Raw genomic sequence first — 21,566 nt, 5'->3', positions numbered from 1 at the left:
TCCAACTCAAGCCGCCTGCCTACTTTTCATTTTCAATTATCCAGTTGATCCAAGGCACATAGTTCCTCACTTTAGTGTAGACTCCAGGGAAGTAGGGGTTGGCGCAGCTGATACCCCAGGACACAATGCCCTCCAGGAAGCCATTGCAGATGAGGGGACCACCTGAGTCGCCCTGTGGACAAAGCAGACATAAGATATTTTGGATGTCATCACTACTACTTGGTGAATCTTGGTGAATATATATATATATATATATATATATATATATATATATAGAGAGAGAGAGAGAGAGAGAGAGAGAGAGAGAGAGAGAGAGAGAGAGAGACTGGGTGAGAGGTGTCACGGACAAGCTCTGCCCACCCAAAGAAAACTGGATGTAGTTCTGATAAATGGGATATAAAAAAAATCAAAATCAAATCAACTTTTATTTGTTTAGCCCAAATCACAACAACAAGTTATCTCAATTAAGGAGAAAACAAAACACGTTTTAAGGTGCAGTAGCCCTACGCTGGATTTTGTAGGTTCCGTGCTAACCATTTGTTGATTTTGAATGCACAAAGCTACATTTTCCTTGTCTTCATGAAGAAATTGAATATCAAGTACATGGAAGACACGAGGCTACAAAAAACATACACATCATATGACGATGCAATTTCCATCACCTGGCAAGAATCTTTGCCCCCCATTTGAGATCCCGCACACAGCATGTTTGGAGTGATTTTGATCCAGTAGTAGTAGTAGATGCAGGAAGCCATGATTTTCACATCCACAGCCCGCAGCTCAGGGGAGAGGATGAAGCTGTATGGTGACATCACACCCCAGCCGCTCACGGTGCATAGATCACCCCATTGGGGCTCAGGGCTTTTTGGGTCTGGCAGCTTGGCCGGTTGAACATTGGCATTCAGCATTGCAGGTTCGCTTAACTAGAACATATACAGAGTCACACACAGAGTCGGACCGTTGCGATTGTGGATCTGGATGGACTACACATTTTACAGTTTGTTCAACCTCTACTACCTTAATTAGCATGATGTCATTGTCGAATGTCTTGTAGCTGAACTTGTGGACATAAATCTTGGAGACCTTGAAGATCTGTTCAAATCCTTCTGTTTTGGATAGACTGTCTTCACTTAACACCACCCTCATTATGTTGCTCCTTGAAATCCCACACAACGCACAGCGGTGTTACGATACAATTATTCTACAGCATACTAATAGTAGCATTATGTTGTTGTTTTTTATGACATTTTGGTGACCACATTTAATTTTTCCATTTCGTCCACTGTTGCTCAGTACTCACGGTTTCCAGCAGTGGGCAGCAGACACCACCCATTGGGGATGCACCAGCGTTCCTCCACAGTAATGTTTCCATTTCTTCAGCACACTTCGATACTGAAGAGATGCCTGAAATTTGATGGAGTACGGAAGGACCGCATAACCACCAATAATCCTTTCTGTGAATGTCTCTGTAGGCCATGAGGAAAAGGCTCAATGTCAAGCATGTGGTGGACAGTCCTTGGATTGAGCTCTTTTAAGGGTGCAAAATTGATTTATGGCCCAGTGATGTGGAGAATTTATGCTACGACAACATATCTTCAAAGGTGTGAAATCCAATTTTTCTTGAAATATTTTAATCATAAAGGTTCCGTAGTTTTTTAAAAATTACCATTAGAAATGGAAATATTTCAAATATAAACTGACTCATGTGTTACTTTACAAGGATAATAATGGTCAGTTTTGACAGTTGTGCAGTGCACATCTGATATAAAACTTTTTGCTTACCAACAGCTAAAGTATACTTAAACAATTCTTATACAAAGAGAAAAAAAATGACAGCAGATTTCATGTCATTAACATTGACAACAGTAAGATAAAGGAAGGCATTTAGGAAATCGAATACTATAACTGTCTGACACTTATACATATATTTTTTGAATACGTTTGATTTTATGTTAAAGGTATTGGCAGAAATAGAGCAAGCAGAAGTTACCTGTTACACAAAAAGCCAAAAGTATTAGCACAGATCTCCCCAGCAGAAACATGTTTTATTTTTCACCTGTAAAAACAGAAATCAACATCTTTATTAGGCAGTTAATTCCTCATGCAGCTCAGCACTGCTCGGATAAGTGAAGATAATATTAAGATTTTTCCTCAAGACTCGTAAGACTCTGCTTATATGCTCATCATGATTTACAAGTTGTAATTAAACATTACATAGTTTGTTAGTTACATCTTATTGGTTGCTATAACCCTGCCACATCATAAAAGCACTTCTTGACATGCAGTCTATTTGAAATGTTACTCACCTGTAGCCCGAAAGACGACAACCTTCCAAGTTTCTCCAACAAACAAGGCTGTCTTTTATATTGTAACCAAATCCTTGAAAAAAAAAAGATTTTCTTTAACAATGAATTTGACCTACTAGATGTTCACAGCTCTTGTATTGTATATTTGTGCTAGTTTTCTTCTAGCATTATGGGGCGTGTAGGCCCGTCACAATGGTTAGAAGCACTTGCTTTTCAAACAAAGCGTTAGTATATAGAAATCTTGAAAAAGTATCACTGGAAACAAGGATAATGAGAATAAGAACAATCCAACTAACAGAAGCAGGAGAGGTGAATGATCCTCTGTAGGTCACATGATTTGGCCAGCAGGTCACCTTTAAATTTGATGTGCTGTATGCATTGTGCCATTCCTGAGCCTTGCTACACAGAATGACTTTCAAAAAGTATTTTCTCTTGTGTAGTCGGTCTTGACAAACTTTGCAGAAATGAAAATCAGGAATGACTTAGTTGATTTTGATCCAAAATGTGCAAAATAGCCATAACTGAGCTCAATCAATCCACACAGGGTAGGATGTGGTGAGACCTGACCCACATGTGAGCAACCCTCAGCCCGGCCCTCCGAACCCTCAACCCATGCGGAAAGGAAAGGAGACTGTGAGGCAGTCACACCGTACGTTGCATTGTCACAGATGAAGAGCTTCAATCTCAGCTCAATGTTGTCAATTGACTCGCAGCACGTAGCAAATCAAAACAGGATTGGCCACAATAAATCATATCATCTCCCATTCCAACCCAATGAGGGCCACTGGCATGAGCAGGTTATAGAAGAGGTAAGCCATACTGTAGGCACTTCAATTATTACTCAAGTTAAGAACATAGAGGTGACCATGGAAACTGAAATTGAAACTAAAAGAAACCTGAGAGCGTAGGTGAGATGCTTGCACGTTAACCTTGGACGGGTCGTGGGCATAGACAAAACACCACATGCAAATGGCCCGTTCCCACTGTTTCACTATGGACCTGGTGTATATTTTGCTCTGTATTCTTTTGGACATCCTGACTGCCGGCTGTAAGTAAGCATCTTTATTTTCATTCAGTTAAAAACGTGTTTTGTACAAATGAAAGGGTTTTACTGTCAGTGAGGCTGCATGCCTTGGTGATGCTATAAGAAGGTTATTCAAAGTTATGACGCACAACACCAGTCAAAAACAGGATTTTGATTGAAGTGTTTCATACTGTAAATATTGTACGGGCAGAAAAGAATACAAATAAGCAGTTTTTATTGTAAATGTTCAACACCTACATGGTTAGACAAAAAAACCAAACACTTTTAAACCCCAAAAGGTTGTCTTATATTGTTTTAAATGGATAAGTGACACGTTGGTAAAATGCTTTGACATATTACAGTACATACATACTGTATATTACATATTACCGATAGCCTGTGTTATTGATCATTTCCACAGTTTATATGTGAGCCCCATGTTTAACAGTAGCAAAATGTGCTGCATCACAGCAATCATATCTGCAACCATACCTGCCCAGCTGTGTTTAAAGCAGATTTCCACTTTCAAAGGGGCCAATAAGCGTGACAAATGAAAGTGTAGCGCAGCATCAATGAAAGTAATTGAAGCCATCGCGGCTCTTGTGCCGGACCATTATGTCACGATGTAAAAGGAGACTGGTAGTAAGCTCCAGATGACTGAGGATCTGTTACGAAACAGCACTGATTAATTTGAATTCAAAAACAAAACAGAAAACGATTGCTAGATGTAATAATAATAATAATAATAATAATAATAATAATAATAAGTATCGGATGGTTGGGTGTTTGGTATTCATGAAACATCAACAGAAACAGATGATCAAACGCTCCAATCAATCAAAGCCACCATTATTTCTGTGGCAGCATCACTCCGGGCTCACTAGACAACATAACATTTTTCAATTGCTTGTTTGTTTGTTGTCTGTGTTTAGCAAACTGAAGACATTGCCCTAGATTATTTTTAGTGAGTCTTTTTTGTGCTAAGCAACTGTCCGTCCCCTTGTGTTCTCTCTGCTTGCCGTTTGCAAGGATCTTATGTACAATGCTCTCATCTTTAAATTTGGGTGCATGTCACAGGTCAAGACATCTTACAGGGACGCATTGTGGGAGGATATGCACCAGTTCCACACTCCATCAAATACATCGTGTCGATACAAACAACAGATCGTCGACATTTCTGTGGGGGTTCCTTAATAAATAAGCATTGGGTAATCACAGCAGCACATTGTGATATCGGGTAAGCAGCTTTTCTTTTTTAGTTTTTTCTTTGTAAAATACTTTTTTCTTGTATTGACAAGTCAAAATAACACTGAAACTTGTTCAAAGTCCAAATTTAAAACTTTTTGTCAGGGTGTTCCGGTGAAAGCTTATGATTATACAATGGCAACAAACAAACTGAAAATAACATACACTGACAAAAGTTTTTGTTAAATTTACTCCATTTTATTTCGTTTTTACTCAATTTTATTTTGTTTTGTGGTTGCGCAAAATAAAATCTGGATCCAGATACATTTTTGAAATAGACTATACATCAGATGATTTTATTTCGTGCAGCCACTTGACCCCTCATCTCCTCAAATGCTCTGCTAAAATTTCCCACATTCTCAATTGAACAGATCATGCAAAATTCTTAATAGTATTCATTATTAATGAATACAATATATCAGTACAGTATTTGGTCTAGTTTGAATGTTTCTGGGAAAGAAATACTCTAGCCATTATTTTAGGAATGTGACGATATATCGTACAGTGCTGAACACATGTATTTGACCACCTTTCATACAAATAAACAAGAACATATAAAGTGTTTGAATTCAGACATTTCAATTTCAGTGAGATTTAAACATTTGACCATTTAGAACAGCAATAAGGAATTTCAAACCGATTTCAGCTATTATACCCAAAATTTGAGCCAGCTTCCCAGAAAAGAAACGTATATTTCTAGCACTCATATTCACAAGTACGTTATACTACAGTAATAGTAGTACCCACATCCATTGCTCCACCTTTTTTTTGTTGCATACTTTCCACAGAGTCAATAAAATGATGATAGTGGCTGGAGATTACTCTCTAATCGTACATGAGGGCACTGAGCAGGTAATACTGCCCAAGCTGTTGGTGCCTCATCCTGAGTACAAGAGCTCCACAAAGAACAATGACATCATGCTCATAAAGGTTAGGCCCCACAAAACTGACAAGATGGACATTTACCAAGTGCTGACCCAAGTTCTCCTTCCAGCTGAGGGGCCCGGTTGATCTGAACAGCTTTGTTTCCATCGCCCTGTTGCCCAGGCAGGGGGCCTCCGTTGCAGAGGGCAGGCTGTGCCGCGTATCTGGCTGGGGCTACACCAGCCCACGTGGAGGCCAGATACCCTCCACCTTGCGCACAGTCAGGCTGCCCATCATCTCCTCCCAAAAATGCAACAGCAGTCACTCTTTCAACGGCAACATCACAGAAAACATGCTCTGTGCGGGCTACAGTGTTGGCGGGAAAGATGCTTGTCAGGTGACTGTATACTGACAGTGATCTTAATTGCACTTGTTAAAAATACTTACTAAACAAAGTGAGTTACGGTGAAAATATTTCAAATGCATTTATATTCAGTATTTTTGGGAAGCTCACAAGTAACGTTGGGGTACACTGTTACAAATGAGCAAAACAAACATTGGCCCATCACTGGATTTTGAGATCTGCCTAGCAACAGGAGGCCACAATCAGCCTGCTGAAATAGCTTTTTTTCCACTTGGGAAGTTTTGTAATGAACCACAAATGACTTGTGTCGTATATATGAGGTTGCTGAAAGAAACAATTTCAAAATCATTTCACAAGGCTTACCATAAGAGCATAGAGTAGTTTATACAGGGAATGTACAATAGGCTTATCCCATGTGGTTGGTGCCCCACTAATTCTTTTAAGATTAAACAGTGCTTGATACAGATTCCTTACTGTCCACTAACCATTAAAAAATCTGTATCAAGTGGGCAAAAGACACTGGAGTCCTTTGATAACCACATTTTGCAGTATAATAATAAAATATACACTCATTTGTACATGTATTGAGTAGTGCTTATCCAGAATATACAATATTTCTATTTTGTTCTTCCTCTTCCCTCCCCATGTAGGGAGACTCTGGGGGTCCACTGGTATGTGACGGCCGCATCTACGGTTTGGTGTCCTGGGGGAAAGGGTGTGCTGATGCCCAGTTTCCCGGAGTCTACACTGATGTGTCCAAGTACCTCAGGTGGATAGATGAGACAATATTTAGCTATTCCGCCAGATGTAACAAGAATCAAAGAATTAGCACAACTGCTTAGCTCATTCACTGCCAGACATTTTCAGACCCTCTTTTACCCTAATGTTTGAAAAAAATATAAACAAAATATATATATATAAATAAGTTCCTGTGATTGAATGGTACTACTGTGAAAAGACAAATAAATACGTCAATGGCAGTGAATGAGTGAAATACAATGTCTTTTTGTGCACCTTCAAATAATAATTGATAATGTGTTAAAGGAAGAATTTTGAGATTTCTTTACTATGGAATGTCCCAAGTCAAACATAACCTATTCCAAGGCACTGGTTGACTAGTTGTTGGAATTTCAAAGCAGCTTTTTGAACTCCAACTTTGATCAATTTTGTGTGCTTGACTTTGGAGGTTCTGCTTTACTAGTCATATAGCAATTTATCAATAACGAGGTGCCATATTGCTGTTTTAAATGTTCTGAGTTAGAACTTCACAACCTCCTGAAAAACTACTTAAATTGCTGTGAGCATGAAAATGTGCAACTGCAATACAATCACTTACCATGTTAGCTTTTGGTATCTATGGACAAGAGTTAGCAACAATATGACAATGTTATGCGATGACATATTAATGCTAATACAAGCATATGGCTTTTAGATGTGCTTACGGTATTCCTGTCATTCCCATGTCCTTTTTAGTGTTGTGGTGCAGTAAATACCGCTTTTTTTTTGTTTTTGCAAGATGGCGCACATTTAAACTTCTTTAAGATGCATTTTAACTGCCAATTTCCTGTGCTGCAATGTGCACTAACTGTACTATTTAAACAGTGAGTATGTAACATGAATGAAGCAATGTAATGATAAACGGCTGTACTTTCACGTTTGGTACACTTAAATAAATTACTCATCATGCCATGTTGTTGAGTATCAAAAAAAAGTGATTTCCCTTGAAATACTGAAGTTTGTTAAGAAAAGCGAATTTGAGGAAAGTGCAGTTAATGCATGTATCAAAGACAAACTAAATCATGGATTTTTGTAAAAGCTACCTTCCAGAATAGAATGTTCGTCCTGGTCACTGACAGCTGCCAAAAGTCTAATGCCCTCATGAAATATGCATACAATCTGTCTTCCCCTCTGAGCAATTTGTTTAATGGCTTTGAGGCCACTAAACATTGAGACTCAGCCGACAAAGATATAAACCTACAATACCAAGTAGTCCTAATCTACAAATCTCACTTTAAAATAAGAACTTTTGGTTTTCGATGATACACCATCTTGTAATAATGAGAATAACTTCTGTCATTGCCATGGTAATCCCTGATCACTAGCTTTTAGAGTTCATCATATTGTTGGGGAATCCGGGACACATCTCATGCCACTTGGAATTACATTTTCATTGCCATTCATTTGTAATTACTAAAGTGGCTTGTAATTGTTTTTCGCCCCAATTCATCTAAACTTTATATATCCAAGTAAGGTAATTGAGAACAGATTCTTATTTGCAATGCCGACCTAGCGCATTACAGGAAAGGACAATATACCATCAGGGGCACACTTATCATTAGGCAAACACAGGCGTTGCCTCCTGATGGAGAGCACCTGGAATTCTCAAATCCAGATTGAGCTTTTCAAGATTAAATTTAAAAACAAAAAATGAAATATTGCAAAAAGCTGGTGTGCTAGAAAAAAATAGTTTCTTAAAATCAGAATCAAAAATGCATTTAGGGACACATAAAGCCATCTCAGATTAAGATTTGAAGTTGACAAGTGATTGGGAACATAAAACATTTAACACGAGAAAAGCGCCACTGACAAACCGCCAATTATTCTCAGATTCATTAATAGGAAGCACAAAGCTGCTCTATTGAAGCAGGGGAGAAAACTGAAAGGAACAAATGTATTCATGAACGACCATCTCACAAAGTCCAATACCGATATAGCCAAAAAAGCTCACTTTTTGAGAAAGCAAGGGAAAATAATGAATTTGTGGACGACCAACTGTAAAGTATTAATAAAGCTTAACGGCCCACAAGAGAAAGTTCTGGTTATCAGGCGTCTGGAGGAATTGGAGACGTACAAATGATACAGCAGGGACTATGAGCTAAAAAAAAAAAAAAACATCTATGCACAACTATGACACACATCGGAAAACTACACTCATCTTCGTCTGGAAAAAGTATTATGCATTGCTTAACTGAGAAAAGAACCGATTATGAACATTTGGAAAAGATAATTTTTGAATCCATGCACTGAACACAATTCACAGGAAGTACAACAGAAAATAGACCCGGATACAAATTTCTTCAACAGCTTTAACAATGATTGCACTTACTACAGTGATGAACAGTTCAACCAGAATATAGCATCAAATATCAAACTATCGATAATCCATTTCAACAGCTAAAGCCTCTATGCCAACTTCAATCACATCAAGGAATATTTACAGACATTCACACAACCATTCAGCATTATTGTTATATCAGAAACCTGGATTAGTATGAATAAAGGAATGGACTTTGAGCTAGAAGGCTATGAGTTAAGGAATATTAATAGGAATAACAAAGGTGGTGGACGAGTGGGTATATACATAGAAAAAAAACCTGAAATTCAAAGTATTAGAAGACATGACAACTGTGATTGACAACCTACTAGAATGCATAACTATTGAAATACATAAGGAAAAAAAAAAGAATGTTATTGTCAGTTGTATATATAGAGCACCAGGGACAAACATTGATCAATTCAAGGAATGGATGGAGAGTATGTTCTCAAATAAGGGTGACAAAATTGTTTTCATATATGGTGATTTTGATATTGACAAGTAAGTGTTAAAGTTATCCAGTAGAATTACAGATATTCCCAAGTAGACATGCACCTGTCTCTTTATTTCGAGACAGGAGATAAAGAACACAACCAGAGTCAGAACTTGTCTTTTGCAAAATGGGAGACAGTCGCTTTCATCGCACCAAGGTCATCCCACGTTATGTGTCCCTTCTGTTCCCTTTATTAAGATTGAAGTCAGAATAATAACTAATATGGGGTGGTTAATACTATATGTCAGGGGTGTCCATTTCGTCGATCGCAATCGACTGGTCGATCGCAAAGGCATTGTGGGTAGATCGCTAGCCTATCATCTGTCCCCACTACTACGTATTGCTACGTTTATGCTACGTTCACACCAACTGCGTTGGGGGGCATTTCTGACGGCGCGTTTGAATTGCCGTCCATGCAGTTCGCGCGGGCGGGCGCGGTTGTGTGCGGGAATGATGCGTTTGGAGCTGTGGGACACGGAGCGAAGCACCGGAAATCCGCCCATTCACTCCATTCGGCTCGTATAAAACAAGTTAACCTTTTTTCCGTATCGCCTCGCATCAGCCAATCAGCATCGGGTAATAAGTCACACACAGCCACAGCATTCTGTTCACTCGGCGGCCAGCAATATTGTTAGCATTAGCATACTGTGCAAAAAAAGTTGACTTGTTTTATACGCGCCGAATGGAGCGAATGGGCGGATTGTTGTTGCTGCAAATCTGCTTGAGGCTGGCTATCAGCAGCTACTGTCCGGACTATGCGTCCCTGGCTGGTTCCATTCAGTGCAAGTCATCAGAGTAGGGTAATTACAAAACATTTGTTTTGTTGTATTGTGCTATATAGGTTGATGCAGTCATGCAAGTTACACCAGCTTACGGTGTTATACGGTACATATAAAAATAATTCTCAATATATTCATAAATAATGTGTTTTGCATTTGTAGTAGGTTATGGATCATTTTGACTCGGTCATGTCATAAGTCAAGTCATAAGTATGTCTACAATGGTGAATGGGTCAGTGTCTGAGTTTGTGGGCGTATCTTAATTCAAATCATTTTACAGCAAGTAATGTGTTTTCATATGATCACATATATACAATAATATGCAATTATTCCATCAGTAAGTGCCTCAGAAAGGTGACATCTGATTTCAACAACTGCAAGGTATCACTCATGAGTAGATGACCTGGTTTAGCAGCCTCTCTTGTTGCACTAGTTGCCCCCATTTTTTTTTTTTGTCACTGAGAGTGTCAGTCCCCTGTCTGGTTGATTGATCTGGCATTTTGTGATTTTACGGATCTGCTTACGTGTAAGCAGAGGTCTTTTGTTTCGGCAAGAGAAGCTTTTTTCTCAGGGGAACCCCTTGACATACTTGAGTTCATAGCTCAGAACTTTTCTATGTGCTCACCATACACATAATTACTCCCTGAAAAGCATCTCCCAGTAGTTTGAACTGTGACACTGGCTTCATTCTTCAAAAGAGGAGGCCACCGACATCAGTTGTGTTCAGTATGACAAGAACTAATATAATACCAGGTCACGTTGACCCTTATTAATGCAACGCTCTATTGTAGTCTGTCTTGTCAACTGTTTGCTTGTTGAATACAAATTAGCCTCATATGAATATCACCAATGCAGGCAAAAGTTGAATTTGTTTGTAAGTAAGAGCGGCATGGCTCAGGTGGTAGAGTGGTCATCTCCCAAATGGAAGGTTGTGGGTTTCATCCCCACAGTTTTTCCTGATGCTACATCATCATTAGGTGAATGAGGAGACATTGTTAAGTGTTTTGAGTTCGTTGAAGGTGGGAAAGCCCCATACAAGTAAAACCCCATTCGTCATTTTAATGAGTGTAAAATTAACTAACAGAATTAAAACCACCAATGTCTAACATCTTACAAGTCAGTTTTACATTTGAAATTATTCAATTTCTTCACAGAAGGGAAAATAAAAGTTTACAATATATTAAAATGTGAATAATTTCTGCACGCATATTGTCACTTGTGCGGCACCTTGTCCCCACTTTAGGCCTTCTCAAGTAACGAGCAGACTACAAACATGCACTGACTTGACGATTAGCTGCCTCCTGCAAAATCGATGCATAGACCGACCTGAGACATGCTTGGCCTACTTCAGCATGGGAAATTCCACATAACCAAGTTTCTATTCTGGATAGTAATGGAGAGTCAAAAGTTACATTTCATGGGTGTAAACAAATGGAAATTGTGACTGCACCGTCCAATATAATCTTCTGCAGGTTAACCCAAAACATATATGTTGCAAGACCAAAACACTAATGAGTAAGTGCTTTTTAAAAAAAATAAAAAATTTAAAAAAGGATGGGATTAACATGCATGACTTATTTAAAGCCACTAGGAAGGCATTTGATCATTTAAGCACACATAATGGAAAAAGCAGCTGAGGTAAAAGCCTGCTGGGGCATTTACTTCTTGTGCCCTTTTCTTTTTTTTTTCATGAAAAAGCCCAAAGTATTATTCATGTGCCAGAATGTCACACATCAGGAAATTAAAATCAAATCAATCCGAAATAGTCATGCTAAAGATAGAGAGAAAGAGTGCGAGAGAAAGAGGGCAAAGTCGGGATACTTTACAAGTTGATACTCTGAGGAATGACAAACGCTGGGACAAAAACGTGACTTGGTTATTATTCTGTCCTCCAAAACCAAAGATCCATTCAATGTCCCAGACAAGCTTTTTTTTATTATTCTTTTTTCCATTTATGCTGTCCACTTCTTTTCATTCCCTGCTCTCCCCGAGGACGTGCATTCATTTAGTTAGTGATTCTTCATCTTAATTTGTCAACATGGCTTCAGCCAGGAGGCCTTTTTCCCTGAATCTAGGACAGCAGGTCTGCCTGCTTAGGCAGGACATACCGTATATGCCCGCATGCCTCGTTTCACCACGACGATAGCTTCCATTTAAATGGAATATTTACTTGTTACCATGCTGTTTGTTTTGATTATTGCACATGATCATTCTTGATGACAAATTTTAAAAAAAGTGAAGCTCAGAAGAAAAAAAAAAAGAACTAGCTATTCTTAAAAAAAGGTTATCTTGGAAATATTGTTAATTCTTCTAAATACAATCTACCATGTAACCGTCTACTGAGCAATTATCAGAGTGGAGAATATTTTGGGGAGAGTTCTTTTCCAGAATATAACATGAATTTTGTGTCCATTGCTCAAAAGATTTTTTAGCTTAATGGATAGGAGCAGCCTTGATTTTTAATCCGACAAGTCCTTGCAGGTTCATTTCACTACCTTTAAAGCCTTTGATTTTCAGCTGTCTCTGTCTTTTTGAAGGTTGGTCACATACACACTCTTTTATTTTGCTTCCAGAACTGGATAGACTGTGCTTACTTTCCATCATTAAATGACATTTTGAAATATGAAAAAGAATGGATGAAGAATATACTTGCACAGATTTCTGACCGCACTGCTTTTACTGCTAAAATAAAAATGTGCTTGTCGTTTTATGTTTTAAGACCAGTGTAACAGCAGCTTTGTGTTTGAGACACTGCGTCCATTTAATTTGATTGATAATTAGTTTATATTTGACTTCAAGAATATTCCCGCCTCATTTTTTTCTATAGGCTTGCAGAAATGATTTGGAACACTCAGGCCCAGCAGAATTGTGTGACATGTGAAACAGTGCTTCATAAATTAACAAGCACTAACTATCACATCTAGGGTCAATGATGTACTGTAGATGCCTGGAGCCGCTACTGAAATACATCCTAGCTACATGCAATCCGACTCACTACTGTGCAGTGTTCATCTGAATAATAAACACTGAGTTTGAACATGGTTATTGTCTATTCCAGCGTGACCGCGGAACAAGACCCATGTGGTGTAGTTGTGGCTGAATGTGTGTTCTATCAGGGACCTTTGCACTCATGTACACAAGATTCTCTGTTCAGGTTGCATCAAATGAGGTGAAAGAGGGGCTCCTGTATTTACTCTTGCGCTCTTGGCTATGAAAACGACGGACACTGCAGCAAAGTGGGGACTGGGAGTGTAATACGGTGCAATCGTGGCTGTACTCATTAAAGTATCTTAACAGTTAAATTAAAAGGCTTTACGGACCACTATCTAATCAGCCTTTCGTGTCCAACATTCTCGAGAAAACGGTTGCCCAAAATTCAGAATTTCTGCAAAACAATGATTTATTTGAGGATGTTTAGTCAGGATTTGGAATGGGTCATAGTACTGAGAGAGCACAGGTGACAGATACAAAAGACCTCCTGGTTGCTTCAGACAAATCTCATACAGTACATCACAAACTCTGGTCATAAGTGGTCCCACTTCCGAAGCTGCGACAACATCTCATTGACTTTAAATTCATTATTTTTAGTAGTAAGTGGCATTAATCCTGTTGATAGTACACCAGTTGTTGACAATACAATCATGGTTACTGCTATTATCTCAATAACCAACAACCAATATATTGGGCCCTGTTTTGGTGCCCAATGCAAGTCCAGTGCAAAGCGCAGTATAACTCACATGTTGGTTGAGTTTTCTTCCTTTTCTTATTTTCCTCGACTCCCACAGGTGGAAGAGGGCATTTGGGCTGTTGTGGGATGGAATGTAGTCTCTCGGCCTATAGGCGATTACTAATTGGTCCGGCCGGACAAAAAGGCGGCTAAACAGACGGAAGAGATGGAACCCTGGCTGCAGGCGATTAACGGACTGGGAATTTTTTGTAATATGTATACCCCTAGTTTACGGTACTAATCTGCACCTTCAGTTTTTTCTCATACCTTGGCACTATGGCAGCTCCGTAGAAAGGAGAGAACACAAGAAATATCCGCATCTGACAGCTAATCTGAGCTACTTCAGATGCTGTGTTGGATGGAGATCACTGAAAAGCGTTTTTGTTTTGAAATAGCGAAACACCTATTTAAGTGAGCTTGTCTGATTGGTGGAGGACAGAGAAGAGAGCCTATAGTCACGTTGACAGTTCACTTGGATGAAAGTGGTAAACACTTGCATTAGACAGACTCTGGCAGGCGTGTGATGAAACCTTAAAGCGTAAGACAGCTGGAAATGGTTTTAGGCAGGAGAACAAGGCGAGTGATGAGTAATGAGATGTAGGAAGCCTACGGTAATTGCAAATAACAGTTGGTCAATTTCCATGACAGATAGAGAACAGAGATGAGAGAGATACTCGTTTGTTCTTAAGTTGTCAAATGTAGTCAGGTGACCCCACCTTTGGTCCACTGTTTAAACATGTAACTGAAAGGAATGTCAAAATACATTTGGAAAATGCTCCCATCCCCTCCTTGTCCTTTCTCTCACTCAGTAGATTTATCAAGTTTCCCCTGAGAGAATTGACAGAAAGTAGAACACTTTAATCATGTTTCCCTCCGTTGGGCCGCCATCAAAGGGAGCCATTGCTTTGTTCCGTGGACAAGCTATTGCTGATAAGCCGCCGGCAGCCCACTTTGGTAAGGCGGATGGATTTTGTCTCAACAAGTCAAGGAGTAAAAATGTCCACCTCTACATTATTTTACTTCCTGTAATACCCCGATGATACAGCCAACAAAGGAAGAGGCAGATACCGTGTAAACAAGATCAAGACTTGGCAACATAGTTGAAATGGAGCTCGTAAACAATAGCGGCAATAAGCATGTGCGAAAAACATGTTTTAACAGCAATTTGATCAAATTGACAAAACAATATTAAAGAAATAACAAATCACATTTTTGAGTGACTCGACACTTGTCCCGACTGTAGCTTTTTAAGATAGACTATGTACTTCTCCCTTCCGGTTGTTTCTGATTGAGCCTTAACGGTCGTGAACACATCAGCTAACTGATGTGTCGCACAAAAGTAAATGTGAAAACAAAACAAAACAAACAAACAGAAACGGGCAACTTAAATGCTGGGTGGGGCACAGTTTTTCATCAATACAATACAATACAATACAATTTTTTTTATATAGCGCATTTCATAACAGCTGGAGCTGTAACAAAGCACTTTACAAACAATAAACAATAAATAATAATAAAAATAATAAACAATAAAAAGGCCATAATACATAAGTGTTGATCAATAAATTAACATAAAACAAGCTGAGGGATTGTGAGGCTGTAAGTACAACTAACGTACACATCGAAGGCATCGTTTGAGCATGCATCTTTTTGACATAGAGACAAATAAAGGTCTGGCCTGATTAGGTACATCAATTCAAAGGACATACCGTAATCTATGAGCAGGATGAGACCATTGGGATGGTAATGCAGTGCAAAGCGCTGATGCACCTGGTGGTTTAAGCCTGGAGTGTGCAATACTCAGCAACACATAAAATTTGCACAACATTACATACACTTGCACAAATCTAATAAGATTTTGATGGAAGAACCCATTTAACAACACGATTACTGATTATCTGCAATGGTTTAGAACTGCGAAGAGCTTTTCCCAATGTACTCTATACTTGTGCATATACACAGTATATATATTGCTTTTGAAGAAGAGACCAGTGAAGTGGGTGATGAGCGTAGTCAGGTGTGTGTATATATATATATATATATATATATATATATATATATATATATATATATATATATATATATATATATATATATATATATTTTTTTTTTTTTGGGCAGCATACCTACTGTATGCATAATAATCATCGGCAGTGCTTGCTTAGTTGAACGCATTCTGTTATTACACAAATGGAAAAACAGATTTTGCCTTTTTTTTTTAAATACTGTGATTCCACATCCTGAGTAAATCTTACACCAATTGATATTTGAGTTTGCATGATGTGTTTCCCCAGGGTTAGTTACAGGGTCTAATCTACATACCCCAACTGGTTCATAATATAGAAAAAAAAAACAAAATATTTGCTATAACTTTGTAGATGACACGGAACCCATTCCAATCATACAGTTTACATTGCCAGCGTGTCACAAATGTTCAGTCTTTCGCATTCCATCAGCAGTTTGCCAAGCTGCTCTTTCCAATGACTTTATTATGCACAGTGTTTTATGATGTTGTCCCCATGCTCAGTATATGCTATCAAAGTGGCAAATAAATAACATGCTCCATGTTCATAAAATGCAACAATAAAATTTCCACATTCATGTTTCTTCACAATGTAGGAAAAATACACAATACAGTATCATACACTCTGATTATTCAATCCTGAATATCAGCACTTGGCATCCCAGTGATTCTAAAAATGTCCCCTCAATGAATTACTAAACACCAACATTAAGACTGAACAAATTTACAATTAAATTCACTGGTCCAAAAGATCATAATTAGTTTGTTCCAAGGCCAACATCGCCATGGGGACTTTGACTATTTGTTTGTGAATTACTATCACTTTCTCCTTCACAACGCCTATTTCCGATCAAATGTGCTTGAATATAGGATGATAATAAAATGTTTATGCAATGACGACTCTTAAAGTTGTGCATGCTGCCCTGAGTATCAAGTCTCTGCACGGTGCACATGCCACATCATACAGTACATAGGAGAAGAACATGTAGCCACACTGAATAATGCAGCGCAGTTAAGTGTTCAGACAAAGAATGAAATGTTTTGTCGTACAAACGCTGATTAAACCATTTGTAACACTTTAAGAAGTTGGGCAAAGTGTTATGTTGACAAAGTACGCATGATTGTTCTGACAACTGTAAAACAAGTTGGAACTGTGTGAGGCAAAAGAAAAGACAGGACAATGTGAACTTCTCATTTGCTTTGTGTAAAATTGATACTGCCACTCAAAGTAAGCCATTACAGTACATTCCAAACCTGGACATACGATGTGCAAGATTTGGACAGTGACGTTGACGCTCCCTTTTTGAAGTTCAACCACTCAGTCAGAATTTTAATTTGTAATCTTCAGTGGATTTGGGCAAAGGAAATTTACTCAAACAAGCGTGTCAAAGTTGTTGAGTGAAATACATTGATCGCAGTGTTGTGTATGAGCTGCAGATTACAAAAACACATGAAAAGATGCAAAAGTGTTCCCTGTACAGGTGAGCTGAATATTATTATAACTTGAAGGTGGGAACATGAAGGAGGTTTCGCGTTGAACTTGAGAGTCTTGATTGCTCAGCTAAAGGGACGAGCCTTTTCTGCTAGTTGTAAAAGCAATATCTTTTTTAAAAGAAGGAACCAAAATTGAACCTAACAGAGTCATTTCTGCTCTCATGACCCGCAGGTATAAGATGCACATTTAGCTGAAGAAGGCAGAGACACATTACACCTTATTCTCATGCACCATAGGAGAACTGCTGTCTTCTCTTCTCTTAGCCAGTGATTAGTTGCGAGTCCAGGCAATCAATATGCAACAAAAGCAAGTGATTGGACACAAAAGTATACAGGTATAAGCTGAAGAGATACACTTCATTCATGCTTTGTCAAGTACAACCTGAGATACATTAGGTGTGATGTCAAGGTCCAACTTAACAATGGTACTCGAAGAGTAAAGACAATCCTCTTTGCAGAAAAGCAGCATAACTAGAAGCTCATTGTGACACCCAAATGACCTAAAACATCAAAAAAAAAAAGTTTTGGGGGGTTTGAACAAATAAGTAAAAATATCCAACCCCCTCATCTGTTATGTCTCTAATTGTTTGTGTGATCTGTTGGATCTGCGTTTTGTTGAATGATTTGCATTATTAGGTTTGATGATACAGTTATATTGATGGGCATGGTTTTGACTTTACATGTGAATCACGCCTCTGTCCTTTTCACTCCCCTTGCTTCAACCTCAAATGTGACAGATGTCGCCAAACATGAGCTGCATGAGAACTAAGTGGGGAAAGCTCGGATTGCTGCGATGACTTGTAAAATCAGTTTTGTTTTTTTTTATTCACACATCGGGGGCGGATGTTCCCAATTTTCCTTTATAGAATGCTTTAAAATGAATAAGAATCACTGCAATCAGTGTTTTGCTTGTGATTGATATTCAAATGTTTTTATTGCAGGTCATCATATTTACATGATTTACTAATATTGTCTTTGATTTGGTTTTCAATATGTAACAGCTACTTGTAATGCTTGATGATTAAATAATGAAGTGACTTTCTGGCCATATATGCATGTTCACTGCCAAGATTGTATTATATTATTCATTAGCATTTGGCTTCTCCTCAAAAGTGCTCAGCCTTTAGGCTTCCCAAGACAAACACATGCCCTTGTTACTGCAGCTTCAAAAGTTCTGATTCAAATGTGTCACTCATAAATTTGCTGTTTGCTTGTGTATTAGTGTGTACGTGTGTATAAATACACACTAGATGCAAGTGAATTTCAGTTGGAGTTCAGAATGCATGCAGTGTTGTATAATGAGCCTCACGACTGAAATCAAGCATTAAAAAAAGGGGGAAAAAAAGTACAAATAAACTGAGCTGGGTATTCCATCTATGTGACGGACCGGCCCGTCTATCCGCCTATGATGAACACCCGTTTTTCTGACTGTGGACGAATGATGGGAAAATTTTTAATCGAGACAGACTAAGCATAGTCGGATGTCCATGTATTTAATCTGTCTTTCGTCTGTAGTCCGTCTTTTGTCTATTTTTCACAGCGAGGAACAATAGTGAGTTGTTGTTGCTTGGGGGACAGATTTGAGTGAGGGACCAGGCTGTGAACAGGCTTTCGTGGCACAGAGAGTCACTCTTTCTGTTCAAATATCGTCCGGGAGTTGGACCTTGCAGTCGGAATCGCTGACGGAAGCCCGTTTAAAATCAGAAGCGGTACAGCCTATGGGCTATCCCCCCCACGCCCCTCCGAAAAAAAGGCGAATGACGGACGACGGACGGGTACCCACGGTGCAGACGGATGACGAATAACGGACGCTCAATTTTTAGTAAAATGCCCAGCTCTGCAAATAAATGGACACATACATGAGTAACCAATTATCAAATGCAAAATGAATAATGCAGGAGCATGTTGGTTAATTAAGAAGCAGCAGTCCAAAACTACTTCTGGCTTCACAACAGTGCTAATTACTTCATTAGTGAAGACCACTGGTTTGGACTAGTGAAAATACACCAAACATGTAAACGGCCATGCACTTAATACCTCAGGTATAATAGTAATATATTGTATAAATAAACCTCATCCAACTGTGGTCTCTATTTGACCTTGAATAGCAGGTCTTCAAAAGTGTGAAAAGAAAGGTTGGTTATTAATTTCACTTTCTGCTATTACATCATAACACAGCCCTGAAGTCTTCCTGAAGCTGCTTACAAATCACTTTGCCACAGACAATCTTCTCATCGCTACAACAGCAATGTCCGGCCATTGCTATTATCTCATACCTGTCAACTTGTACGTTTTCCCCGTATTTTACACGTTTTTTGATCATTTCAAATTGTGTACGCGGTATAACAATTTTTGTACGGGGGAAAAAAAATTCAAAACTCTTTTTTTGTTAGATCGATCTCGTCTTGCCCATTTCAACTCTAATCTGGAGCGTCCGTTAGCAATTCCGACTGCAAACTTCGGCCGACTTTCACGAGCAAAGCCCCCCAACCCCTCCCCCCGTTGAGCAATAAACACTGTATAAGATTCTATATAGAAATGTCTGTTCCGTTTCCCCCACCTCTCCCGCTGAGCGATAAATACTGTTTAAGATTATATACAGAAATGTACGGGCAAATGACAACTTTTGTAAGATTCAGCACAGCCCGGGGTTGACAGGTATGTTACCTCGGAGAACTATATTGTCAAAAAGTGCCAGAGGCACAGTTAGAACAATGACTTCCACTGTCAACAGTTACAAATACGGTATTACATTTACAACAGTTATCATTATGGGCAATTGACAATAATTATTGAAGATCAGCAAGCTTTTTACTCAACACATTTAGCTAGGCCCTTGCTGCCGGGCGGATTTCACTGGGCCCAATCTAATCAATGAATTGCATATGCCTCACTTCTAATACATTACACAGAAACATTTAAAATATATTTGCAACCAAATCTCAGGTTTGTATTAAATATGATACAAAGATTGAGAGATGCCCCATTTCCATAATTCTCCTTCTGGCCACTAGATGTTATTGTTAGACTTTGTTTAGTATTGAAATCATTTTACTAATTGGCGGTAATCCAAAGAACTGATCTTGAGGTAAGTTTATGTAATATTTTGACATTCCACAATAAGACTCTGTGTTGTTTTGAAAGAATATTATCGTGGTAGACGTGTTTTTTTGTCCCAATGATCCTAGGAGCCAAGTTGAATGGGGAATTATCCCCTGTCAGTGTTTTCAATGGCAAACAGATCCTAGGCGAGGGACCAGACAAAGTACGGTTCATAGGCCTCCTATGGTGACAGAAACCTTGATTGCCCTTGCCCGGACACGGGTCACCTTGACCCCACTCTGGAGCCAGGCCTGGAGGTGAGTGAGGGAAGAATGGAACAGGAGAGCCACAGGTGGATTGGTGCAGTGATGCAGACTCTATATCGGTCTGTTTTGGTGAAGAAGGAGCTGAGATGAAAGACAAAGCTCTCGATTTACATTCCTATCCTCACCCACGGTCACGGGTTGTTGCTCATGACCGAAGGAACAAGATCCCGGATACAAGCGGCCGAAATAAGTTTCCTCCACAGGGTGTCCGGGCTCTCCCTTAGAAATCGGGTGAGAAGCTTGGTCATCGAGGAGGGACTCGGAGACGAGCCACTGCTGCTTCACATCGAAAGGGGCCAGAAGAGGTGGCTCGGGCATCTTGTTAGGATGCCTCCTGGACGCCTCCCTGGTGAGGTGCAGGCGCGTCCCACTCGGGGAAAGACCCAGGGATGACCCAGGACACGCTGGAGAGACCATGTCTCCCGGGTGGACTGGAAACTCCTTGGGATCCCCCCGGAAAAGTCGGCCGAAGTGGCTGGGGAGAGGGAAGTCTGGAATTTCCTACTTGAGCGGCTTCCCCTGCAACCTGACCTTAGAGAAGTAGAAGAGGTGCAGGATGTACTCAAAAACAAAATGTATTTAGTTCCCAAAAACAAAACAAAGACAGGGCTAACAAGACACATGGAATGACAAATACTAAAATAACGCAAGTCTAAAAAGCAAGATACAAAGTAACAACCAAAACTGGCAGCCAACTCACCACAATAGGCAACACAGCAAGCCAAAGGCAATGAACTGACAAGGACTGAAAGAAATCAGGAAAGTAAATACAAGCCAACTGACAA

General features: G+C 39.2%; 2 protein-coding genes across 2 annotated transcripts; one reads left to right on the top strand and one right to left on the bottom strand.

Annotated features, from left to right (window-relative positions):
* Positions 1-19: 19 nt before the first annotated feature.
* Positions 20-2,042, bottom strand: LOC147153076 (trypsin). The gene is made up of 5 exons (XM_086044894.1): positions 1,991-2,042; positions 1,301-1,466; positions 1,018-1,156; positions 663-923; positions 20-172 (listed from the first exon to the last, which is right to left on the bottom strand). Exons 1-5 carry the CDS (start codon positions 2,040-2,042, stop codon positions 20-22), a joined length of 771 nt encoding a protein of 256 aa, XP_085901020.1.
* Positions 2,043-3,291: 1,249 nt separating this feature from the next.
* On the top strand, positions 3,292-6,645 carry LOC147153075 (trypsin). The gene is made up of 5 exons (XM_086044881.1): positions 3,292-3,354; positions 4,408-4,567; positions 5,364-5,505; positions 5,570-5,836; positions 6,454-6,645. Exons 1-5 carry the CDS (start codon positions 3,300-3,302, stop codon positions 6,643-6,645), a joined length of 816 nt encoding a protein of 271 aa, XP_085901007.1. The 5' UTR covers positions 3,292-3,299.
* The last annotated feature ends 14,921 nt before the right edge of the window (positions 6,646-21,566 follow it).

This window comes from Filicampus tigris, chromosome 1, assembly GCF_054856515.1.
Source record: "Filicampus tigris isolate MCC_2025a chromosome 1, RoL_Ftig_1.0, whole genome shotgun sequence".
Taxonomy (NCBI): domain Eukaryota; kingdom Metazoa; phylum Chordata; class Actinopteri; order Syngnathiformes; family Syngnathidae; genus Filicampus; species Filicampus tigris.
This window is presented reverse-complemented; position numbering and strand designations above follow the sequence as displayed.